At 33.3% G+C, this 27,978-nt stretch overlaps 2 protein-coding genes and 1 long non-coding RNA gene across 8 annotated transcripts; 2 read left to right on the forward strand and 1 right to left on the reverse strand.

Annotated features, from left to right (window-relative positions):
• The first annotated feature begins 426 nt into the window (after positions 1-426).
• LOC138935493 (uncharacterized) lies at positions 427-2,785 on the forward strand. Its single transcript, XM_070300117.1, has 2 exons — positions 427-676; positions 754-2,785. Exon 2 carries the CDS (start codon positions 789-791, stop codon positions 2,490-2,492), a length of 1,704 nt encoding a protein of 567 aa, XP_070156218.1. The 5' UTR covers positions 427-676; positions 754-788; the 3' UTR covers positions 2,493-2,785.
• A 2,471-nt stretch (positions 2,786-5,256) lies between these two features.
• LOC138935905 (uncharacterized) lies at positions 5,257-27,769 on the reverse strand. The gene is made up of 3 exons (XR_011447309.1): positions 27,650-27,769; positions 10,223-10,543; positions 5,257-6,570 (listed from the first exon to the last, which is right to left on the reverse strand). It is a non-coding gene; the product is annotated as an uncharacterized lncRNA (long non-coding RNA).
• On the forward strand, positions 10,333-26,119 carry Root (ciliary rootlet coiled-coil, rootletin). Of its 6 annotated transcripts, XM_070300808.1 has the most exons (28): positions 10,333-10,565; positions 16,732-16,824; positions 17,731-17,952; positions 18,062-18,264; positions 18,360-18,744; positions 18,830-18,988; positions 19,072-19,374; positions 19,450-19,686; positions 19,766-19,902; positions 19,998-20,158; positions 20,224-20,354; positions 20,425-20,787; positions 20,881-21,240; positions 21,407-21,599; positions 21,714-22,073; positions 22,150-22,335; positions 22,476-22,720; positions 22,791-23,006; positions 23,087-23,297; positions 23,405-23,517; positions 23,625-23,801; positions 23,869-23,976; positions 24,050-24,229; positions 24,416-24,628; positions 24,695-25,000; positions 25,142-25,528; positions 25,652-25,826; positions 25,906-26,119. In XM_070300808.1, exons 1-28 carry the CDS (start codon positions 10,557-10,559, stop codon positions 25,926-25,928), a joined length of 5,856 nt encoding a protein of 1,951 aa, XP_070156909.1. In that variant the 5' UTR covers positions 10,333-10,556; the 3' UTR covers positions 25,929-26,119. The 6 variants fall into 6 exon arrangements, with proteins under 6 accessions (XP_070156909.1, XP_070156907.1, XP_070156908.1 ...); XM_070300806.1 differs by having other exon boundaries at positions 10,334-10,565; positions 25,652-26,119; XM_070300807.1 differs by having other exon boundaries at positions 10,334-10,565; positions 23,087-23,288; positions 25,652-26,118.
• Positions 27,770-27,978: the final 209 nt, after the last annotated feature.

Below are 27,978 nucleotides of genomic sequence, written 5' to 3' on the forward strand. Positions count from 1 at the left end.
GATCTATTACGACAATCATCGATTAAATTTACCTGATTATAAAATACAATCATATGTATATATACATATATACATACACGCATACATCCTAATAACAATTCGATGAATAAACAACTTATACACGCCTCATAATCTGCAATAGTGTATGCAAAACCTCAATGTTTAGACAAATCAGATTATTTATCAATACACAAATTGGGTAAACAATTGCTTTTTCTGAACAAATTTATAGCTCTCCATCATAAAATTAATTTAAACAAAAAGAGAAAAAAATGAGAATACAGACACGGCATATTTTTGCGACTCTTTTCTTTTCGTCGCTGTTTGAACCGTGATGATTAGATAAGGCTCCAGTTCATAGTACGTTCGAGATGCAAGCTTCATAAGAGACCGGGATGATCGAGACCCAGCTTCAGTTAAAGCTGTGTATGCAAATATAACGGACGAAATCGCCAAGTCGCTTCTCCGTGTTCTGCTGCATTGTGTATGTTACGACATCCCAGATCGCTTCTCTCGCTATTGGTGAGAATCGCATTCGCGACAAAAATCATCCATCCAAAAGTACCCGAGAAAACTGATTCTTCACAAGGAAATTCATTTCTTCTATCTCGTCTCATCTGTATCTTTTTTTTCTTCGCTGAAATAACCAACGAGTTATTTCTTAAGATTTGAAGAGGTATGAGTCCTGGGTATAAGGATTTCTACAAATCGACTTGGCACCTTTATTCATAAAATCCCTTTCTCTCCGAAAAGGGGTCTTTAAAGCGAAATCGAACGGAAGGAAAAAGATGCCTGCCTGCTCGAGCGAGAATCCCTCTACATTATGGTCAACCAGCCCACCGATGTCGCGAAGTAACAGCGTGTCGCCATCGCTAGCACCCGATTCACCGTTGTCCACGTCGCCTCCTCGGATGTCGTCGCCCGTATCCATGTTGAAACGTTCGACATCGAATGTATTCATTTCGACGTCCAACGCGCCGGCTAGTTTCTCTCGGATGTCATTAACGTCGAGTTTGTCAACGGTGACAAACTCCCAGAGACGACAGCAGCAGCTGACGACACATCAAGATAGGAACAACATCGAGCGACAGAGCAGCTCTTTGCTGTCCTGGATCCTATCCTGGTACTTTGGTTTGTTGTCGAGCTTTTTTCGGGGTATCTTCAACACCATCGGTTACGTAATCTGGGCGCCCGCTCTATGGGCATCAGCCTGGGTCTGCTTGTTCTGGGTGATTTTGCAACTTCCGCTCACCGCTCTCAAATGGTTCATCACTGTGCTGCACACTCCCGCGTACGAAAGATCGCGCAATAAGCGATGTGTGCTCATCAGCGGCGGTAACACGGTGCAAGCGGTACATCTAGCGCGTAACTTTTACAAGGCGGGCGCACGGGTAGTGATATGTGAACTCGACGGTCTTTTTTGCTTGGCTAGATTCTCCATCGCTTGTTCTAAATTTTACACGATACCGCGGCCCGGACCTGGCAATATTGTCGAATATATAAAAGCATTGCGAGACATAGCTCAACGCGAAAGGGTAGCTTACTACATACCAGTAAGCGCCGCCAGTACCGCTTATTACGATGCGCTAGCGAAGCCGTATCTTGAGACCATAGGGTGCGAGTGCTTCGTGCCTGACGCCAGCGAGGTAACCGCGCTGGAAAATCCATTAGAATTCCTACGACGTTGTCGCCTGCTCGGTCTTCCGATTCCACAGCACTTTCTATTGCGATCGCAACATGACCTGTTCGCGCTCTACGAGCGAAACGCGTTTCGTACCGGCAGATATATGATGCTGGCCGCCGGCCCCGCCGGGATGCGCGATCGAGCCAAGATTTTGTTACCGCCTACCATTCAAGAGTTGAGAAACCAGCGACAAAACGAGATCAGCGACAGGCGACCCTGGGTGGTAATCCATGATCCCGGCGATCATTTCATCACTTGCACCACGTTGAAGGAGTCGCGAATCGTGGCCAACGTGACGTGCCGAGTGGACGAGGATCGGGGTGGACTCATACCTGAGGAACGTCCCGAAATCATACGATGGCTTGAACGATTCTTTGCTCGTTCCTTTGGTGGCAGAATCAACGGTCATGTGAGTTTCCAACTGGCGATGTCGGAGGAGACGGGCGAGTTAGTGTCCATAGGTTGTCGCGTAGGCGTGGGTCTGCCCTACATCTGTCATACAGGAATACATCCACGCCTGGTATGGAAACCCTGTCGGCATTTTCTCAGGCAGAACTCAACGGTTAGGTCGGCTACATTGGACAGACAATCGCTGTCCGACACCGTGGCCAGCGTCCTCAAACAACCGGTGGCCGGTGACCAAACGGCGCCCCATCTCCTGGGCACGGTACTGGACAAGAAAGAGTCCCTTTTCGTATACTGGGATCCTTTACCCTATTGCGCCTATTATCATCTCCAATTGCCTTTCAGACGCGTCGCCGGAGCTATTAGGTCGCAGCATAATCCACCCTTAGCGGTGGTACAATAGAGTTTCAACATTGAGCTTATATTAAAAACAGTGCTGAACAAGTGCGACAGAAGTTCTCTTCGTATCTTAGAGATTCCCTGCGAATTGCGTCTGAATCATTGCAGGATTGATCGTATCTCCAAGAAGAAATGAATGTGCCAAAGAGAGATCCGAGGACGAAAAAATCCCGGACATATCTGTACTTATTTTTTTGTGAATGATTGTGAATAGTGTGATATTATTTATTAAAGAATGATATATTCGGGACGAAGCGATATCCATTTTTCCCATACTCAAATCTCATTGGCAGCAAAAAACTACGTATTCCTTTATTACTTTATGCACCGTTCTATAACATAAATGAATGGATCTTTAACGATTATATATGATGCATATAGAGTATGAAAAAAAGAGAGAGAGAGAGAGAGAGAATTTATTTGTTGTGTGTATGTGTGCAAGTATATTCATTTCATTTATTGTGTGTAATTAACGCTTACAATAATATTATATAATATAATAATATTAATATCTTGTGAGTCAAGATAGAAAGAAGAGGGAGGATACGAAAATCAAAGAGTACTTGATAAGGCTCGTTCTCCAAAAACTCGTCAAACAGAGAGCCGATGGAAAATTATTCGTGCTACCGGTAATCGCGTTCGTTTGATGATTTTAATAAAACGAGAAAGTTAAACGAGTTAAAAATAAAAGTGTAAAGGTCAAGTTCTGCTGTATCGGTTAAAAAGACGCAGTCGATTCTTCGTGTCACCATCAAACGACTTTGCTCAATTGCAGAAACATATAAAGGAACACGATCGCGAGTACATGGATGAAAAAAACACATGTGCAAATCGCGTGTTATCAATACTGATTATGCTAAACGGGAGAATTTCGCGTGATTAATATATATTCCTATCTCTTTGTAAACTTTCACAAAGAACTGGTTAACTATAATTTCGTTTTGTTATATTTTACCATAATCGTGCTTGTAATCGAGAAAGAGTTCCTTTAGATTTGTCTCTGAAAGATTTCGTCTCTTTGATTTAATTTGATCGAAGAAACCGATTACCTGAAGAGAGCCAGCGAGAGAAAGAGAGAGATATAATCACATTAGAACAGAGATAATATTACATACTTTTAAAACGACTTATCGCCCATCGAAGCAGAAATAAGTTTGGAGAAATTAATGTTAATTTTGAGATTTTCTACATCTACCGTATATTATTGAATTAAGATTGATCGCGCAGTTCTCGTAAACGTGTAATAGCGAAGGATGTTTGTACACAATCGCTAATAATATTATTTATAAGTTATTTTATATAGATCAATAAGAGCGAGATATAAATGTCGCTTTAATGAATATTTAATTGTTTGGTACATGTTTTGTAATAGCACCACAATCGATAGTAATGGCTTAACCCTTTCGATATCGATTTTTTCTTTTTTTTTTATATACGAAAAAATTATAGAATTATATATTTGTAATACATTTTGGTTTCTTTACGTTAAATTAGATTTAATGATTTTCATAATTGACACATATCTATCCATGAAATAATTAATGACAAAACAAATATTTATTTATTTATTTTTTTTTTTCATTCTCATAAAAGCTTTCAAACGTTTCCTGAGCATATTGAAATGCGATATCGAAAGGATTAACAAGCAATCAAGGTTCGCCTGGATCATTTAATGTATTTGAAGATGTACGTGAAGAATTCTTCGAGATATTTCGCGAAACAATCCATATCTAATCTATATTATTCTCGATGATGGGTACAATAAACATCATCAGTCATCTTTCATTAATAAATGTTTAAAGAAATATTTATGTATGGTCAAGCCATACGCAATGTATGGTATATATTTTTAATATTCTTCTAGGGAAGATAAAATGGGAAGGTAAAGTGCTTCGTTTCGTGATTTTATGTCTTGTTAATTACATATTCTCAAATCATAATAATCATTGTAATAAATTTTGCAACCGATACATAATAGATCTCCTATTCTTCACTGATTTGTTAAATATAAAATATATTGTTCACGTGAAGATCAATTGGGACCGATCATCAAAGTCTTGATATAAAGAAAATTACAAATACTAAAAATAAAAGTTTGCATAAACAATATTTAAAATCTTTTACTATTTGCAGTATTTTTATAATAAAAAAATAATTTTCTAAAAACAAAAAGAGAGATCTTCGAGGTATTTGTCAAATCTTTAAGCATCTTCCGATCCGATATACTATATGACAAAGGAAGTAATGATTATGTATACATCATTGCGATCGTATCATTCGATCATTTGCTGGAAATCGCGTCTTTTGCTCGTGCAATGTAATGTGCTTTGCATACAGCGAGGGTGTCTCGCAAACGAATCGCTGGTTGGCTGGTGAAACTTGTAATCTTTTCGCGATGCGATGCAATACTGTAAATAATGCCTCGTTTATAGATGGAAGAATGACCCGGGGGCAACACATGCTGACGGACTTTGACAGCTCGGGGTCACCAGTTCGTGAAAAAACAAAATAAGAGAGAGAAAGAGAAAGAAAAAGGGAGGAAGAGGAAAAGAGAGAAAGAGAGAGAGAGAGAGAAATCTGCTCGCCAGTATTGTCTTCCTTCTCCTTTTAAATTTCTTTTCCTCTTTTTTCTTCCAAATATATTGCACTCGACCGCTTTATTCGAGAAGATAAATATTCGATATTCGCGTCAACATCGCTGAACAATCAATTTTATTATTAAATGAATTCTTAATTAATCATTTTCGATTTCGACATAGATCCTTATTACGACTATTGCACTTAATTTAGCTTCTACAGCAATAAATAAATAATTTCGCTTTATTATATTCATTGCTAGAGAAAAGTAATATTTTATGTTGCAATTTTTTCTTTTACTCGATTCTCCGATGTTTTACATTCAATATAATTGGGGTTATTATGAATATATGATTAAGAATATTTAAATTCAAGAATCGTGTTATAATAAAAGATCACTTTTTTGTCGATCCGTAAAAAATTTATGAATAAAAATTTGGAAACATAGCAAGTTAGCGGAAAACTTTGACTTGATAAGACGGGATGTGCAAAAACTGTCTGGCGATAGTTTTATCGTGGATGATTCCTCCACGTGCCGCACATTAAAAATCATACTAACCGAGATGAAACCTTGCCAGAAATGATTGTGTATGTGTGTGTGTGTGTGTGTGTATTATATATAGTAAACATTGAGCAAAGTTCAAGAAAGGAAAGAATGGAAAGAAATTTTGACGGTAAGAAACAATTTTCTAAAGATGATGCCGCAATATAAGCCGCTTGTCAAAAATGAAGTAAATCTTGAACTCTTAAACTCTTGTTTTTTATATAACTATAATAGTGTTTTTTAAATAAACTATTCATTTTTCGATAAGTTTACAAGCGGTAACAGGAACACGAATCGTTTGTATCTTTTTTCTTTTTTTGCTAATTGTGAGCAGGGACAAGAATCATCCGAGATTCGGACAACGGCGGCAATAAAGTGTGTAACGTAATATTATCATGCGATAATATTGAAATACAGTTCCTTGACGACGGCTAGTAAAATAAATCGATATACACACCGGTTCCCTTCTCTTATTTTTTACTCTCCTTCGGGAGAGACACGCGATAAGGGCGTCTATCTTTCTCCGTAGACCTGTGAGCGATCCATTGACGCAGTGATTCGCCAACGCTTCTGTGTCTGTTTCTATACTTGAGACTGAGAGTTGTAAGTTCGATATAATATATAATGTATAATGATATGTTTTCGTTTTTGATAAAATAATAATAATTTCGACAAAATCAATCTATTGTTGTAATAAATCGTAAAAATAAAAGGAAAGTTATTAACTTAGTTTAGCGCCATGGAATAAGAAGTAAAGTCGTTTCCTTAAGCAATGAATAAACCGCATGGTTCCAGGCACGGCATTGTGGGAACCGATTCACCTGGCTGGGCTGGTGGCATAGCGATGGTCTAGTTACCGCCAGCCACATACTCCTTGCTGCCATTCGCCGGTAACAATAATATTTTACAATCCAATGCGCATCCTTTCTTCGTCTCCAGAACTTTGCTCTTTTCACACCATCTAAGACCGAAAGAGATATTTAAGAGTTCTATACAAAATATGAATATCCATTATGATAGGCATTTTTATATATACATGCAGATTCATCAACTTTTGTTAAATCATGCAGCTATTGAAATATTATTTAAAATAATTTATATAATTATATAATTATATTAATATATAATTCATATATACAACAGATAATTAATTCAATAATTAGATTTAATTGTATATTATTGTGCATGATATTCAACTGCAAATCTCTTCTCTTTTTCTCTTTCTATTCTTAGCTCTCTGAAGCCGATACTTTGCACAGTTTTACGAATTTGTCGAATAAATAAGGTTGAAGGTTTTACATAAACAGAATAAATATAATCAGGAGATGCGATACGGCTTGCACAAATGATATTTGTCGACGGAGTCAGGCAATGTTGATTTTGCGTGTTGTCGATTAACATCATCATTTCGACTGCAGTATCGTTTTTGTAAATACAAAGGAATTATCAGTCAAAAATAAAATACAATATCAATGGAAATTAAAAAATACCTCATACTTGTCATTGTACATTCGTCGACGATTTTTCTTCTTCAAATATTTACGAATTTATGGAAGAAAGTTGCAATTACGATATGAGAACTTTTCAAAATTTGTTGCAGTTTTATCACAAGATTTATATTATTTTTATAATACCATAGCATTATTTTTATAAATTATAGAAATTTACCCGATGATTTATTTATGGATACTGCAATTTGAATCACGTGATAATTAAATAGTTTATTTAATTCTGAGGAAAGTTGCGCGGAAATTTGCAAACAGCATAGAATGTGCGCAATCGAGATTTGTCTAACTGGTCTAATCAACGTGTGATCCGTTTGTGTACTCGCGGTTTTCGAGCATAATCATTTCGAACGCTCGTCACGGAATTCACGATGCACGATGTAAATTTGAATGTGTGTTACGTAATAGGGAGGAGACTCTTCTCATCGATATTCGCTGTCTCTTTTTCTCTTTCTATATCTCGCTTTAAAACAACGCGTCAAAGCAGCCTCGCACGATACCACCGTTGTATCTAATCTCCCCGGCATAACGTATGCAATGCGACGAATAAATATTATACCCCCGAAGGGAATACTTTCGGTGTGGATCGATGTATCGGCTATTAATACCGTTCGCTCCGGTTAGTGTTATTCGGAGTCTCCAGTCGCTCGACGATACAAACGCGCTGTCTTTCCCCGGAAATATCCGAAAAGATCGCATCGAGTAAAGAATATTTATCGTATATTCTATTTCAATAGTCGGTATCTGTTTATTTATTTATAATTGTCGTATTATCCTTTCTCGCGGCGAAGGAAATTGAGAGGGGACATGCGGTTCCAATCGCCGATGCTTTTACTTCTCTGCGCCGTCTCGCTCGCGATCGCGCGACAAGTCGAGAACTGTCAAAAGGATGTCGACGACGACGAGCTGATCTGGGAATATGACGTCAGAAGACCATACCGAACCGGTGGTTATCAAGTGCGTTTTAGATTATCACATCGTATCTTTGTGGTCTTGTTGAATCGCTGAATTTTCTAACGTCGGATTTCGACTCTTTTTCTTTCTTGACACGTGTCAGCTATTGACAGTTGTATCGATCTATTCACGAATACATTTCTCGATTGTAACCAGGAGGTAGAGGCGGATTACGGTCCAACGGACGTGAGAATCACATGCATAAGATACAACTCGTTGTCTGATGAAGATAACAGCGCGATATGGATCACTTCCGGCGGAATCGGACACGATTTTGTCAAACTAAAATTCAGATCGAAATATTCGCGAGGCCTTCACTACAGAGTCTTCGTTTACGGGCAGCCAACTTTGAAAAGAAGTTCGCTATCTTGATGATCATTATCTCAGAAATCTTCGCAAATCTCATCGTATTTAATCTCCTCTCTCGCTCTTATTTTATATATAATTATAGATACATATTTAATCTGTTTATAAATGTTTTATTTTTCTTTTAACATTGTTATAAGATATATATCCGTAAAAAGAATCTAAAACTGTAATAGCGTATAACATGTATGTATGTGTGTTTCATTGAGTTCAAAATATCGTACAATTATTTGGAAAGATAACTTTTCATTGATACTAATATATGGTAAAACGATAATATGTATGTAAAGATTAAATGGCACGCACTTCGATTTACTTGTCTTAAATACAATCATAATTTATGTACTGCTATACGAATCCTCGTTTGACGCTGTCGCATCCGCGGAATAAATCCAGAGATCGTTGCGTAATTTAGACCGTTAACCCTTCGCGTGTTCTAATAATATACGGACGGAAACGTTTCGTAACACGAAATAAAAGCTAATAAATTTGTCCCACTCTTTTCCCCTCCTCCTACATATCTTCTTATTATTCTTGACAAAAACAACCAATATATAAATGCAAACAAAAATAGGCATGGTAGTTTCTCATGGTTTTGTTTTCGAAAAGAATTAATTTCAAAAATCGACAAATGGTAATAAGATCCTCGTATATAATTCGTATAATTCAGTAAAATTAATGTAAAATGATTTAACGATTTGAAAACGTGGGTTTATCAGAGATTGAGAAGGGTTTATCGTTTCCAAATAGGCGCAGTGCCATGTAATCTATATATCCATTGTGACTTGTGGGTCAAATTCCGAAACCAGACTAACGTGACCGTAACGATAAGCTCGCGTCGAGTTCCACGTGGAAAGGTGGCGGGAACCACCTCCTCTAGATTGGAAAAACATAATACGAACTAACGGGGGTACCATCCGCGGATTGCCTCCATCGAGAGATCGAGTAGGAAAGAAATATATATTTTCCCTGCGTGCAGGAAATAATTACGTGGTCGAACATGCGAAACGATATCCGCCATTCCTTCGGGCAATTACGAAAAAGTTTGATCGGCTAGCGGTTTTCGATCGGATAGCGGAATGATATTCTGTTTGCTCGTCGTTTATCAGAATGTACAAAGACAATTTCAATATCTTAAGATTTGAATTAAATTCTTTTATTTGAGAAATAATAGCTTATGAATATAATTTTAATTATATTGATATATTAACCGCAAATATGTAATTTTGTATAGCAACGAGCAAATAATTAAAATTTTATATAAACTATTATATCATATTATGTCTATTTCTATAAGTTAAAAATTATCATATTTTTTACACATTTCATATATATATAAAATAATAAATATAATAAATATATGTAAAATATTATTGATACTTCTTTCTCATTTTTTTGCTTCAATATTTTATAGTTTTTCTCAGAGATAAAATTATTAAAAATAAAAATAAAAAAATCATGCATTATAAAAATAATAATTTCCTCGATGATTATAAATAATAAGCAATTATTTATCATAAATCTATCAATCATTCATCTTGCGCACTCTTCGACCTATTTCAAATCTCTAAATTATCTGAAATCGTCGTACTTTCAAAAAATATATCAAACTACGTAATAGTGCCGAAATTAACATACGGAAGTAAGAGTATTATGCTTACATTTACACGCAACCAGGTATGACAAATACGTATTTGTCTAGTTTGGAGATATTTTACGTTGCGCGACGCCGCGAATGTTCACGCGGCGCATAGGGGGTAATGGGATACCCTCGTATAAGATACTCACCTCCTCCTACGCTCCTCTGACGGGGAAAACGCGGGGACCGCGTTTAGGTAGGCGTTCGCGGCACGCGATCGTCCTTCCTACCCTCTACGCGGTGGTGGTATCCCCCTGGAATAAACGGTAGAAGCGTCGTGATGCCGATGTCGACGGCACTTCAGTGAAGGCCGACCGTTCGTGGCGAACACAAGCAACCCCGCTGTTTGGGCTGTGGCTGCCGTCGAGAAGCCCTGAGGAAACTGTATCGCCGCCAACCATTTATCTCCATTGTCGAAGAAAAATACTCCCCTTCCCGTCTCTTATAGAAAAGCATCGCAATTCGAATATCTGGAGAATAAAAATGCCGCGGGTGAGTTATATAATCTTTTTTTAATTTAATATCAATGATTATTATAGTATACGAAATGTAGATTAATTAATTAGTATTTAATTAGAATTTAATAATGAAAAAAGAATAATGTAAGAAGATTTTTATTTTGCCAGGATTCTCACTCCGCGCGTTAAGATATTTTAGAACATAAATAAGTTACACATAAATAAATTATATTAAATCATAGAAAGAGACTCGCTACATCTTTTTAGCCATCTTAACTTTTTTTTTTTTTTTTTTTTTTGACAATTAATATATAAAATAAATGAATATAATAAGTAAATAAGTGTGTCTTCTCTTCGGATTTAAGAGGATATAAGAAAAAAGAGAAACGAAAAGTGGGGGGGAGAGAGTATTATACAATGATATATAAAACCATTTTTTTTTAATGATAAATACACTTTTATGAGTCAAGCATTGTGTTTACATAATGTGCACAGAAATAAACATTATGGTAATTAAAAGAATACGTTGAGCTTCTTGATATCCTAATCAGTTACATTTATCATGAAGCAGATAAATTATAATAATACTTCATACTTTCTTAACTTTACACTGTGAAGTTTAATATTACATTCATAATTACACAAATTGCACCCATACATGCACACATACGTATATATATATTGTACATGTTAATAATCGCAAATGATAATTCCAATTACAATTGCATGCCATAGCTGGTCTTTCGTGTGTATCGTCGAAAGTATAATATTACAAAACTCTATATCTGTTATCGATTTAAAAAAAAATCGATTCCTATCATAAATTAAACTTCTTAATCTAGAATGAAAGAGAAAGAGAGAGAGCGAGAGAGATTTTCGATTATATATAGAATTCTCGATACCTAATTGCATACGACGCTCTTATCATACAATTGATCGACAAAGTCTTCAAACAAGGGGTTGTGGACCCTCGTAAAGCTCGGTTAACTTTCGCGTAGAAATGAAATCGTTAGTAACATCGGTAACTAGCGCCTAGCGAGAGTTGATTGACTCCTTTCATTATCTCAAACATTGATTTTACGGAAAAGAGATCCTAACACATTACCGATTTTCGCTCGCGTTGTAATTGATAAACATAAAAGTTGATTAATTCTGTAAATCAATAAAAATAATTATTGTCATATTTTTATTAACTTTTCTCCATTCTCTGAAATTATTTATTATCGTGTACGAATATAAAACAACAATTTTTTATTGCGCAATATGACATTTATTAAAATAGTTCTTATCCTTACTCGTTCAAAAGATATGCAAATATGAATGAAGAACGTAGAATCTATCATTTTTTTTCCCCCTCGTTAAATTCTGTTTCAAGTAAACCTCAAAGATTTTTAACAGAGAATTCTAAAAAATTTATTTTTAGATAAAATTTAGAAAAAAATATATATTGCGTATATAGCCACGAAAAAAAAAAAAAAAAAAAAACGGTGACTATTTTGATTGATTATTTCAATACTATAATAAATATAAAAATACATCAATTTAATATACGTTATAAAAAAATTAAGACTCACCATTGGACAATTTCACAGACTATGACGCATTCGGGGTGTCGATGTTAAATCATAATAATCTATTCATAGGGACGTAGGGTTCAGTCTGTCACGTGTCGCAATCTCACTCACCAGTCACGTGTCTACTACATTATATATGTTTTCTATAGAAATCAAATAAAGTAAAAAAACGCTTTTATTATATTAAATTATTTATTTATAATTTTAATCGATTATGCATTCATATACATCGCGAAATAGATATTGTGTTTATCCGTTCTGATAAAATAGATTTGAAGACTCGTACTTGCGTGTATTAATACATTTAAACCGTCGTATAATTACTTCATACACATTCGTATTAAACATTTACGATAACGAAGAGTAAGGATTTTTCTTTTACAATTAAAGCTCTTAAATGTCAAGAAAATGAAATTTACACGAATGATACATCATCTACGCGACTCGCATTGTAAATATGATTAAATTTGAAGAGAGATTCCGGATCGTGTTTGGTTAATGATAAGGTAAACATGCGACATATGTCACAAGTTACGCGTGCATAATACATGAAATGCAACCCCCGATACGTATTTTAACTCGCGCGCACTGGCATTAATCATCACGAAGTAAATCGATCGATACACGACAATGTACGCAATGAAGTATAATTTGTTTTGTAATATCGAGAAGAAAAAAAATGGAAAAAAAGAGAAAGATGTTCTTCTCATTTTTCACAGGATTCTGATAACTGATCTCATTATAAAAAAAAAAAACTCTTCTCCGCGATAAGAATAACATTGAATTACATTTTATGTTCAAAGTGGAACGCGAAATCCGTTCTTGCAATGTATGTATGTTGCATAATTTCGAAAACGCTACAATCTATAAATTCTTGCAGTTGATGTTCATCATTGTTATGTAATCGTATTAACCAAGCTGATGCAACATTTTAATCGACATTCGAGTCAAACAAATATCTTTGGTTTTTCACATATGTATATGCTGCGTTGTGTAACTCGCGTGTTTTTAAATTACTTTTAATTTCTTACAATCTTGTGTTTAGATAGATGATATTTTTGATACGCGATATCATTTTAACACATTAGACAATCCTAATCATTGAACGTTGGACACGACGATTATTCTCTTTAATCCTCTCTAGATTTTATAATTTAAAATTGCAAAATTGCATCGATGATACAGCAATATCAAAATCTGTAAACAGTAAACGCAAATAATAAACTTTTACAAATAGACAAAATTTATTACGAGAACATACCGGCCAAAAATCACACATTAATACGTGTATTTTGAAATATTATCGGTAAATCCATGAATCGTTGTTTCGAAAACATTTAGCATGTAACAAAATCACGTTTCGCGCACGATGAGTCCGATTTATAGAATGTAACGTAAGAAGTTTTCCGTAATCTCAAATTCTTGCAATATTTTTTCTCAAATATCGCAAGTGAATAACATGTCATCGGGAAATGTTATCAGGGACGGTAACTTTTTCGATTTTGAATTTTATGATAATAATGTTTAATCTTAATAAAGTTCATGACAGATATATATATATATAATACAAAACGATAATACAAAACGAAAATTGCAGTATGCACGATCAAGGACAAAGATAAGTATCCTTTACGAAATTATGTGTCGCGAATATATCATCCGGGCGTTTATCGCGAATTATCTCACGATTAAAGTCGCGGAATCCCGTTTCTTAATACATATAATTACTTTCTTCGTGATTAATCGATTCGAAATCCAAATCTTCTAATTATATCGTTAGAGTTTTGCAATAAGAAAAGTGTCTTAACATCTTAACATGTTTGTCGAAATTTCTTGAAATAAATATTGTTCTCTCGATGGACTTTGTTCCGTTAACGGAAAGAAAAAATGAACTTCCCCACATTTTGTTAAAAACTCACGGTTCTTCACGACGTTACAGGACGAAGCGAGAAAGCCGAGGAAAAAGCGATTATACAGTCTCATTGACCCATGAAGTCATAGTCTGTAAAAATTCAGATACATACAGACAGACACAGACTCGATCCAGTTTGATATTCGATTCCTCTTCTCAACGAAGACTTTGTAACGGAATTTTACGTTGAAAAGATTCCGCGGCGAAATTTGGACTTGTTATTTTCTCGCATTAAAGAGTCTCGCTTGTCCTTCTAATCCTATCGATTAGCACGAAGATCGCGAATGATGGACTCAAAAAAAAAAAAAAATTATTATTTTTACACATCTGTTATAAAACATGCTATTGACTACGAGATACGCTATCGTGCGATGCGTAATAAATGAAGACACTTAATGAAGTCTGGGTCGGCATTTGATATCAAAACGAAATTGTGCACTTTGAGTCTGACCGATTTCTGCACTTCATTTGTCACTTATGACAAATACAATTATCTGCGAAATTATTGTCGAGCTCAAAGTCCAATGCTAACTAAAAGATGCCATGTCGATAAACGAAACAACGGAAACTACTAATGAAGCATGCTTATATTAATGCGTTTTGAATAATATTAAAAAAGAAGTATATTCGCACATTTTATCATTTTTGGAATAATTTTCAAAAAAGAAAGAAAAATGTTGCTATTTAATATTTAATACTAAAGTTGTCTTAATTTTTTAAGATTTTATGTTTTAATGCGGCGATTTCTCTCTTTCTCTCTCTCTCTCTCTCTCTCTCTCTCTCTCTCTCTCTCTCTCTCTCTTTTTCTTTTGCTTTCTTGCAGAATTATTTTTAAGATTGTTTTCAAGATTATGCAAATCACGAAACGAGAGTTTGAACAACCGGTTTCCTTCCGATTTTCTGGGATTCTTTCTGATTCTTTCCAAAAGAAGATTGTGTCTAATTTTTGTTTTTTTTCTGCAAAAGGGTTCTAAAGTAACTGATATCTGGGAGCGAATAGGAAGTAGAAGAAGCTCAAGCTTACTACCAGGCACTGAATGGCACCAATCAATATATGCCCAGAATATCACTGCCGAATACATTTTAGCTTGACTTCCGCGTGCAAAGACTTCCTTTGTTACTTTAAGTTGCCACGATGATTTGAAATTTGCCGCGTGAATCGGCAATATGCTATAGTTTCCATTGGATAACATCATCCTTGAAAAGTACACTCTATCCATGCTAATCATTCAATAAATTTCGCGCATTCATTCCAGATCGCAGTTTCCGCTAATTGTAAGAAGTAATCGAGAATCTGACGTGTGATTATCAGTCAGGTGTCCTTTTATCATATTGTTTATTATGCACTACAATGCTCCTAACATATTTTTTATACAAAAAGCTAACTCTCTATATTGAGTTTTCCAATCAATTTTTTTATTAAAAATTACGATTCAGAACGGGCGTGACAAAACTAATTAAAAAAATATCTTTATATTAAAACTTATAGCATTGTTCCTCAATTTTCTTGAAGTTTAACAAGAAATTTTGGGCAAATCTCACTTACAAACATTAAAAATATAGCAGATAATAAACTCTATATTAGATTCTATTTTTGCGATATTCATCAAGAGTAAACCGATTTCCCTAGATATTATTATCTGTGCGGAGCGTGGAGAATGAAACGATCAATTAATGCGATATTGTGTTGATTTCCGGTGCATGATTTCGCAGCATGTTTAATTCACGCGATTATATATGCAGTTATCATCACCCCATATGAGAATTTCGCACACTTGGGCTAACAATCGCTACGAAAGATAAACCGCGTCTTCGTTTTGGCGAATATGCATCAATATGAATCCATGCAGCTAATAATATATTTATTCAAAACATAAGTAATGATTATTAATTGATCGGTTGATTATACATATATACATACATAGATTATATGTATTAATTATATGCATTATTGTTTCACGATAAAATCACTCACTTTAACGAAATTGAATTAATTAATACAGTGTAGAATAATAATTTTTAAAATATTTTATCTTCTTTTTGAATTTATTTGGCATTATTTAAAATGTATGCATATATACAAAACAATAATCATTTGGATAGTTTCCCAGTATTCTGTCTTGAAAACGATAATCATCAGGAAAACAGAATAACTTTCAAAGATAAAAATAAAAATGCAAAGACAAAACATAATACGTTCAGAATTTCTATTTCGCATTTGTTTCGTCTTCATATCGCGATAATGGGATATTTCGGTATCATGTAAAAACCGGCGTGTAATCAACGAACAAGCTGACCTATCGTAACTATAAACAAATCTGAGATGCCTTTCTTCCAGCGGGGTTAACTTATATTATACTGACAAGAATTTAGAGAAAAAAAACTCGATGAAGAGGAAGATTAATCGTGTTGTGTTTCACCGTTTAATTAGTTTTAATCTGCTCTTAAGTTATCTCCAATAAAAAACAGATTATTTTTACAGCTATAGAGAATAATTGTGATAAACTAAGCGCGAAGAGCGAATTATATCAATAATAATTTGCTAGAAATTGAAGGAAAATATAAACATGTATAAAATAAATTTAAAAAATCGTAACATTGCTAAAAAATAAACTGCTTAAAAATATAACGTTTTTTTTTTTTAAGAAAAAAGATTATCGAATATTATATTACATTCAAATTGAAAAATCAAATCAGAATTAAATGTGTTGCAGCCAGTTTCAAAAGGAACATCTCAATTATCGACACGAGGACAGATGGAGAGGCGGCGATCACCGTTTCTCAGAGCTTCTAGCAGATCCAAAGAGGTGGAAAAGATTATTATATTATAAAAACATTGATATATATATATAAAAACACTTATTCAGAATATATAATCGAAAAAGAGATATTAAAAGATAAGAATCTGACGATGTATGAAAAACGCATACATTTTTTTTTAATCTAAAAAATTTGAAGAAATTTTCTATATTATACTAAAATTAATTTTTTAAAAAGAATTCCATATTTTTGTCGATTTACAGATTTATAAAAGTTTTGTATTTTACGATATAGTGTGTATAAAAATAACATATGTGATTCATGAGCAGAGGAAAGATTCAATGAATGTGACGTCATCAGGTTGTCATGGCAATCTACAGTACTAGTAAACAGAATCATAACCAAAAAAAGAAAAAAAGAAAAATAAAAACGTTTAAAGTGGTGTATGATTTTACTGTATAAAGACAGGAAAAATAATATAAAGAATTTTTGAAATTTATAGATGTCGAGATATATATATGCTAATATAGATAATTTTCTCGAATTGGTAACACTTTCTTAATAAAAAAAAAAAAAAGAAAAAAATGCACATGACTCTAATGTTTGTTTCTGATGATAGATCATCTCTTATATTTATCAGATGTACCGTATTTCTTATCTCAATATGATACTTATGCATATCAATATTAATAATAATAATTTAGAATTGAAATAAATTATCGCATCAAAAAAAGAAAAAAGAAAAAAAACCGAAATGAAATTTCTTTATAAGAATTGTTTTTTATCTTGCACATTTATCAGTTTCTGTTGTTCGTTTGCACTGATATTGTATCAGGTGAAATTGGAGAAATGTTATTGTGGTAATAAAATATAAAATATTTAACTCTTTAAAGAAAAAAATAAGGATATAATCATATAGCAGTGAAGTGAATTAGCAAATCATGCATTTATAGACAGAACGAGACAGTGGAACAAAGATGGATACTGTACGTAGTGGGGGTGCCATAGAGGAACAGGGTAGTGATGAAGATCTGTCACCGGATGCTTTGGTTAGACAAAATTATGAGCTCCGTCATCGTTTGGAACAGGAGGCTGCAAGTTACAAGAGACGTTTGGACACTTATCGGCAAGCTCAACAACACCAAGCTGCTCTTGTCTCACGTTTACAAGCTAAAGTAAGTACGATAAATTCTCTTTATTAAGGAAACTGCAATATGGAACAGCTAATATGGAAATTACAAATTTGTTAGCGATAAACAAATAATAATTGAAAACATACTTCAGGTTTTGCAATATAAACAAAGATGTTCAGAATTGGAAAATCAAATGGCAGAAACAATTCCATGTGATACTAGTAAACCAACAACTGCCACAGTATCATCTACTTCCGCATTAGAGGCTGCTCATCAGACGCTTAGGGATATACGCGAGGAGCAAATTCATGATCTGGATACTGCATTGCAAAAACTTGGAGAGGAACGACGAAAGTATATGAAAATTTGATTAGATAAAACTATATCCTTTAATAAATATAGTATAGATTATATTTTATTTTATAAAGAGATATTTTCTTTTGCTACAGATGCGAAGAACTTTTGCAACTAAATTCATCTCTAAAAGATCAACTCGAAGAATCTCATCAAACAAATGAAGCGTTAACTAATGATTTGCAGAAATTAAGTAACGATTGGGATGTATTGCGTGAGGAGTTGGCTGTTAAGGAAGACGAATGGAAGGAAGAGGAACAGGCATTCAATGAATATTACATATCCGAGCATAACAGATTATTGAACCTGTGGCGTGATGTCGTGTCCGTTAAAAGATTATTTGCAGAAATGAAATATGCTACAGAACGAGATTTGTCCAAATTGCGAAACGAAATTATTTCCTCATGTAATGAAATGACATCAGCATGTAATAGTACAAGTTTTACTATGAAACTACAGGCAACTGCAATGCAATCGACAGTATAAAATCTTTTTATAATTATATTAATAACTCTATATTTTTCTATCTTTTATATTGTATTTCTCTTCTCTATTTTATTTTCAGCCATCCCAGAGAACACAACAACAAGAGAAAGAACAAGCTGATGTAACTCTTTTGAAAACAGAAATTACAGCACTTAAACAACAACACACTGCTAATCAGCATGAAATTCGCACAAAAGACGATCGGATAGATCAGCTTATTCGAGAAATCCGCAATTTAGTAGATATAAATTTATCCTATCTAATTTATTAATGAATTTTGTGGCTAAACTTATACATATACATGTTTTTTGATATATATAGGAAGAAAGATGTGGAGTTTCTGAAACGGCAGTAACTCAAACTGCGCGTATGCAAGAGGATATCGAAGTGTTAGAATCTGCGTTAAGAGATATCGCACATGCTGTAATTCAAGATGCCGAGTGTCGGGATACCGATATCAAACAGACACTTCCGCATATTCACTTATCATCTGGTGGAACAATTTCGCAAAGATCGCCGAAAAGAAGCGCGAGAAGCAACGCTATACCAGCACTCGCTGAGAGTACTATAAGCGCAGTACGAGCAGCTCTACAGAAATATCAATTAACTATACGTGAATTACAGGTATATGTATTATATAAGGAGAAAAATATATATATTCTACATATCAATTGTTTACAAATGCTTTCTGTAATTTAGATAAAACTACAAACTAATAAGGAACAGCTTTTAACAATGCGCAAGCAATGCGATACTGCAGAGACAAACGCTCAGACATTAAATACAAAAGTGACAGAATTGATATCTCAATTAGATACTTGTCATTCGCAATGTACACAGTTAAGTCAAGAGAAAGAGATGTTGCAGAAAAGTCTTGACACTATAAAATTGGAGAAAAATGCATTGGATAAAAATAAAATGGAACTCAATAGTATGGTAGGATTCTAAGTATTTTAATCGATTTTTCCACAATTATTAATACAATTACAGGTATTAACTGATATTTATATTATAGCTGGAGGCTGTTAAAAATAATTATGAAAAACTTCAGAAGGCCAATAATAAATTACAAAAACTATGTGACAATCTGGAAGATGAAAAATTGTATTTGCAGAATGAGCTTAGCAGAGTATTACAGGATGCTGATTTAAAGTAAATAAATTAACAATTATATAAATCGTGCTTTAGTTCTGCCAAATTATTTATATATAAGAGCAAATATAACTTTTGTATAAAATAATTTATAGAGAATTGAGTTTACGGTCAGAGGAGGATAGATGTAGTAAGATGCGAGAAGAACTTTTGACACTACGAGAAGATTTAAATAAAGCTTATCTAGCTAAGGATATGTTGGAACAACAGAAATTAGAAACTGATGAATTAATCTCTCAAATCGAAAAAAACAAAGGTATTTTACATATTCACACACATAAATCTTTGATAAGTTGTACAAATGTTATATGAATAATTTAGGTGATCTTGAATTGGAATTGGAACGGATATTATTGGAAAAGTCAGATATACAAGAAATTTTGATAAAATTGGAAGCAATATGCTCTAATCATGAACAGGATAAACAGAAATTGCAAGAAGAATTAAAAAAAGTAATCTAAATTTAATATTATCTCAGCAGTAATGTATATTTCATATTAATTATAATTATACTTGTCGTAGATGATGGATGAGAAAAATAAACTTGCGAATCAATGTATGGATCAACAGGGGGATTTAAATTCATTAAGGAAAGAATTATTGCAAGCGGAACAAACTCGGCTTGATATAGAATCTGAGAAAGTTGCATTGAATGAGAAAATTAAATTTCTGGAGATAGAAAAGGAGAAAGTGGAGATAGAATTGGGCCAAGTGAGTCGTGAACGCAGTGATTTGAGTAATCAATTATCGGTTTTGGCGCGAAAGAAAGAAACATTGAATGAAGAGCTTATGAGACTTAGGCAAAGATTGGAACAATCCAACGAAATGAATGCACGAATAAACAGAAACTTGAAAGATCTTGTAAAAGATAATGAGGAAAAACAGGCAAGAATAAAATTACTTATATGGATGTTACACGATATATTTTTCCAATCTACCATTATAAAAATAAGGTAAAATCTTTTTTCGTTTCTATAGGTGCTTCTAGAAACAAATGAGAAAGAAATTCAAAGAATGCAAGAGCAACTTGCATCAATACGCACTGAAAAAGAAATATTGGAAGGAGTACTGTTTGATACACAAACTAATTTGGAAGCTACACATGTTAAGAAGACGCAGTTGGAGAAAGAGCAAAAAGAAACATTAATTAAACTGGAAAGCTTAAAAGGACAGGTGACACGATTAACAAAAGAATTAGAAAACAGTGAGAAACGTGCGCAAGATATGAAACAATCACTTACACAACAGAGTGGTGATCAAATAGCAGAATTTCAACAAATTATATCGAATATGAAGAGACAGTCTGAGGAAAATGTGAAGAAAATGAGTGATGAAAAGGTACTTATTTACTTATTTATAGAATTTTTCTTTAGTTATCTAATATTACCATTAATAAATATTATTAAATATTACTATGTCCAATTATTACCTTGATATATTGTACATCGAGTTATTATATATGTTTTCACTTTTTGTCCATTCCTTTGCATCTTACCTTTGTAAGGAGCAAGTAAAAATAAGTTTAGAGAAACGGTTGCAACAATCTGTGTCACAATTGGAGGGAGAAAAAAATGAAGAAATTAATCAACTACAACAAAGAATAGAAGAATTACAACAACATATAGAGAATTTGTGCAAACAGCACGAAGAAGCACTTCTTAGAGCCGAGAATGATAAACAACAAGCACTTCTTATAGGTATGTATAACTAAATATTCTTAATTAAATCTTCATTGAGTCTTTATAAAGTTAATATATATTTTTAATACATGTTCATACCTTATAAAATATTTGACAACAAATTGGTTACAGCTCATCACGATCAACAGGCTTTAATTGAAAAAATTGACGCTATTATGCGTGAATTAGAAGAAGAAAAGAATATTCTGGAACGTGTGAAAAGGGAGGCTGCAGCACGCGCCGAACAAGAACGTAATAATACGAATCAATTGCGCGACGAATTAAATCGTCTCAAAACAAAGCTGGACGAAACCAAGTTGAAAGCTAACGAAGAAAAGCTGAAACTCGATTTGAAAATAGAGGAACTCTGGAAAGAACGGGAGTTCACGCAAAGAGAAGTTGAAGAATTGCAAGTTCAATTACATATGATGGAAGATAAAGTAGATGGACTGCAAAATCAATTACACGATACTATTAGAAAACTTAAAGACGGTAATCAACTCTTTCCTTTATTCAACCTATTTAATTTTTTAATTATTTGCCATAATTAAAATGTATATAATTATAGCTGACAATGTTAATGAGACATCGCGCAAAGAGTTAGTGGATATAAAAAGACAATTAGCAGATACGACATATGAAAAAGAGAAATATAATAACAGCAATAAGGAATTACGGGAACGTATTAAGCAAATCGAGACAGAAAGAAGAGAACTGGGAAGAACATTAGAAGAATCGTATCAAAAAATAGCAAGTCGGTATTACTCTTTTTTCATATATAGACACCGAGTATGTGTGTGTGTATATATATATATATATATATATATATATATATATATATATATATATATATTTAATGATTCAATATCTAGTTGCTAAAATATCTGCGTTTAGCATTGGAGGATACAAAAGCGACCATGGACGTTGAGAGAACGCGTTTACAAGCCCAAGTGCGAGATCTGGAACGTGATGCGCTGCAATTGCAACAACAGCTTCGCTTCACACAGGACGAATTACAGAAATGTCACGAGAATAATTCCCAAACTCAGAACGAAGAGAAGGAACTGCAGGCTAGATTAGCTAACGAGATTGAGGAAAGAGAGCGTATACAATTGCAATTGCATCAAGTGAAGAAACAGGTATAAAAATGTTTTACACGATTTTTTTATTCGATTCGATTAACATACATCGCGAGGCTCTTCCTCTTAGGTTGTCGATCTGGATAATAGTTTGGAAGTTACACGACAAGAACTGGGAAAATTACGCACGCGAGCGGACGAGGAAGATGAAAGATGGCGTGCTCGAGAGCAAGAGTTGTTGGTGCGTCTTGAAGATAGCCGTTGTCGCGAGAGAAAGCTGGAAGATCAGAAACACAATCTAGAAGTTTGCTTGGCCGATGCCACGCAACAATTGCAAGAGTTGAAGGTATTCTCGAAAACGGATAACAAAAAGATATAGACAATGCAACTTGCGTATTAAAATTAAAAGCTGCTTATAAATATCAGGCTCGTCTTGGAGGTTCTGAAGGAAGAGTGAGGGCTCTCGATGCTCAATTATCACAATTGGAAACCGCTAAAAAAGAAGTGGAGCAAAAATTGAGCAGCATAGGCTCCACGCTCCGCCGTATCGCCGGTATTCAAATGGACGGGAGCGTGAATATGCCATTTAAATTGATGAGTCCATCGAGAAGGTGGAGTCCGGCACGTGGTAATCTATGTAAAACAAAATCTTTTAGTTTAATTCGCAGCAACGAGACATTGTTATCTTACAGTAAGATGGTATTAATGTAATATGCAGTTAATATATAATGTATTTTAATCAAGTACAAGATCACGCTGACACTGGTAGAGATATCATATTGGATGTCGATCCTGAAGCTATTAGAAAGGGTGTGCGAGCACTTATGCAACAAGTTGCCCAAATCGAACGCGAGAGAGTATGCTGAGTTTCGATAATTATAAGCTGATTATAAGCTATAATTATAAGCAATAATTATAAGCTATTGATTAGTGTTACAATAAAATCTGATTTAATAAATTATAGGACGATTACAAAACGGAATTGTGTAGCTTGAAGAAACAGCTGAAAGAATCTCAAGAGAATCAAAGTAATACGGATGTAAAGATCAATAATCTTCTAACTAATATTCGTACACTTCAGGAAGAGAAGAAATCTTTGGAGGCGAAACTGACTCAAAAACAAACTGGCTATCAAGCACAAGTATATCTATTCATATATCTTACACATTGAATGTATTAAATAGACATTAATATTTATTTATCTTTAGCTGGATGCATTGCAACAAAAAAGCGAAGAATGTAAACAATTATATGAAAAATTGACAATCTTAGAGTTAAAGATCAGTACCGAATCGGAAGAGAAATCACAATACGAGGTATGATTTAAAAGAAATAATCATAATCATTATAATCTAAGTGTATTTAATGCTTTATATTTATATATTATAGGATAAATTGGATAAAATGAAACACGAATTGAACAGATTGGAAACGGAAAAGCGTAATCTTCAGAAGGAGCTTCGCCATAGCGAGTCTCGCGCAACAGAAATGGAATTACAAAGAATGTCTCTAGACGGCGATTTCCAAAGATTGCAAATGATGTTGCAAGAAAAAGAAGCACATATTCAAGTAAGATCCAAACATCTACGTTTCTATGAAATATTTGTTCTCGTGTACAAAACACTTATATATTTATATTTTAAACATGTTATAAAAGAATCAATTATAATAATGTAGTCAATAAAGTCATTTCTTTGGATTTGGAATTTAAATACAAATCTTATAAAAGCTATTTTTTTCTGTTTTTCTTATTAGAAATTGCAAGATCGCTTTGATACGCAAAGTCGCACTATGACAAATCTAGAAGAACGTTGCGCATCTTTAAAATCTACCATAGAGCAATTAAAACTGGCACTAGAAAAAGCATCTGCTGCGGAGAGCGAATTCAAGAATGAGATAAACCTATTACAACATAATATAATAGAGATCACTACATCTTCTCAAAGTAACAATGAGAAACTCAAACAGGTAAAAAATTCTATTTTATATAGGATATTAGCTTTTTGCTCAAATTAAACATTATTTTATTTTCAGCTGCAGAAACAGCTTTCGAATACCGAGAATGAGCGTAGAATATTATCCGAACGCCTAGAAACGGTTCAGCAGACTCTAAGCGATTTAAAACATACGAATCAATCATTGATTGATCAAAATGCGCGGCTACAGAATGAATTAGCTAACAATGAAGTGCAACGATCAGCTTTAGAATCACAATTAAGATTATCTACCTGGCCATCGGAAAGCAGTGCCACCAAAGATGAAGAATTATTACGTCAACTGCAAACTGTTCAAAGAGAAAGAAGCGAGATGAGAGGAAAAGTGGATGCTCTTAATGACAAGGTAAATGTAAATGATTATATTAATTTTATATAAGAATTACAATCTCCTGAAAAGAGAAAGAGAAAGAGAGAATCAAGAAATACTACCAAAAAATTAAAAATTTCATATTTATATATAACAAATACATATATTTTTTAATAGGTGAAACTGTTAGAAGCCGATAAACGTAATTTAGAACGTCAAATTACTGCGGGCAAAACGAGTGTTATTCGAAGCAAGAGTTACGAACGACCAGAGAAAGCACACATAGAACTTTTGGGCACTAGTTATAGCATAGACAATCTGGAGCATGAAAACAGGGAATTAAGATTAAAAATACGTAAATTGGAGACCCAATTGGCGGAAAAGGAGGCCGAACTTATACGAATCAAATCAACTTATATATATTCCCCTCATTCGTTATTGGACACAAGTCGAGATAGAAGTGGAGAATTAGAACGGATCAGAGCTGCGCAATTGCAGGCCGAGAAATTATTAGAGGCGAGAGAACAAAGTCATCGTCAACAAGTATCACGTTTAGAAAATCAGGTACATATGTCTATGACAGAACATAAATTTTTATAACAGAATGTAGTGTTCCATCATATATCTATCACATAATTGCTTAAATTCATACAAATAAAAAAAAATATATATATATATATTTTGTAGATACAATTATTACGAGAACAACTCAATCAAGAGATAAAACGCAGACAGTTGTACGTTTCGCGGAGTTCAAGGGCCGGTAGAGAAATGCAACAATTGCGACAAGCATTAGGCGATTCTTTGAGAACTGTGGCACAAGATCCGTCACTAGATGCGGTATTACTGGAACACGAAGCGCGTAAATTAGACTCTACTTTAACGAGTACCACTAGTTTACCGCCGTCATTAGCTTTACCTGCTCCACCTTCGTCTTACAGATCCGGCACTCCATCACAATTGAAATAATGTGAGAAGTAACTGTACTTTCTCTGGAAACTGCCAGTATCAACTAGTACTTATATATTTATATATACACGAATATATCAGTACTTATATAAGTAGTTATATTTCTTGAGAATATAAAGTATAATCATTTGTGCACATAAAAATATTGTTAAGTGCACTTCAGTATTACATATCAAAGTCATTACTTAAATATGAGATCATTAATTTAATTTGATAATAAATCATGAATTAATGTTTGTTGCATTTTACATTTTAACAATTTCACATTTACATTTTAAGACAATTTCAGATTTTTAATGATATTTTATTTGATATACGATTTTTGTATTGAATATATTGAACTTTTAACAAATTTTTTATACAAATTTTATGCTTCCAAATGATTATATATACATATATATATATATATATAAGATACAGACATATTTCGTACAGTTTATTAATGTATGTGAAAGTTTTTGTGATACGATATATATACATTTTACACGAATACTTAGCTAAATAATAATAATATTTGCAAATTTCTTTTGCTATGTCAATCCTTGTCTAATTATATGATTATAAAGAAATAGTTGCATAAAAGTCAGTTTAATATTAATTAACAGTTAATATACATAAAATGATCTCTTTTTATTATCTCATAACTTTTGCTTATATATCCAAAAACATATATTAATATATAAATTATTATTTAATATTTAACAAGACTTTACAACAAAAGTTTTAATACAAATTGTACTAGTCCACAATCCGTCCATTAATATTGTGATTAATTTATTAATTTATATACATATATATATATATATATATATATATATATATATATATATATATATATATATATGTGTGTGTGTGTGTGTGTGTGTGTGTGTGTGTGTATAATATTGCATTGTTTTGACGCAATTAATTGAAAAGATATATATTATAAAAGGAAAGCTTGCAACTCTCATATAATGAGAAGTGCTTATAAAGTAGGTGGCAACAGTAAGAAAAAAAATGCTATGTTTAGTCTCATTTTGAGACCAAAGAAAATCAACAAACAAGAGCATTGTAGAGATAAGCTTCTGATTATCGGATAGAGATGCAAAGTCACTGAGCCATTTGCTAACGTAAAGTGTAGAGAACGGTATAATGCTGTAATACACAGCAGAGGATTAAGAAATACAGACATAGATGACAGCGTGTGGACTGTGTCTGTTCTTTATTATTAAGAATATAGACATCCAGTCCTGTGCACTATATGTAGCCTGATACAGGATGATTGAGAATAATTAAAGAAATATTATTTATACTTTTTACATTTTATGATGCAAAGTTTTATCAAGCAAGGAAATTTTTATACCAAAAACTGATTATCAAGAAAATTTTAAATTAGTTTGACTATTTGTAATACAATCTGTAATGAGAAAAAGTCGATCTTCTTAACAAGATCTGTATTTCTAATCAGATATAATGCAAATTATAACTCAACCATTTGTCATTAATATGTCGATTGTGTTTTCATATGCAAAAAGTTTTTTTAGGTCTTCTAGAATTATATATAAAAATTGTCATATATATTGTAATATCGTCAAATTCTATATTTTACATTCACACGTTCACATTTTTTTAGAGATATATATAGTACGACATATATATATATACGTGTAAATCTTAAAAATATCATTGTTACATGTATGTTATTGAGTTACATATTTGAAATTAAATATCACTCACCACATATCCGCATGTTTCAACTGTATTTCCTCTCTCTCTCTCTCTCTCTCTCTCTCTCTCTCTCTCTCTCTGTAATTGCTTCACTTTATTGCCTTATTTTCGTTACATCCTAGAAATTTATTCTCGTTTTATAACACGATTTTTTTCATATCAAAATAATAACAAATTTCTATCCGAGATATATGTATATTTTCGAAACTCAACTCAAACACACGAGATTATAATTAATGACCGCAACGCGTTACATCTATGAGCTTCAAATCTATTGTATTAAGATTTGCATGAAGGCAGCAATCAACAAATCTTTACAAATATTAGACATGTCATTG

Source organism: Polyergus mexicanus, unplaced genomic scaffold (assembly GCF_030449975.1).
Source record: "Polyergus mexicanus isolate NDT 795.1 unplaced genomic scaffold, iyPolMexi1.0 SCAF_8, whole genome shotgun sequence".
NCBI classification, from domain to species: domain Eukaryota; kingdom Metazoa; phylum Arthropoda; class Insecta; order Hymenoptera; family Formicidae; genus Polyergus; species Polyergus mexicanus.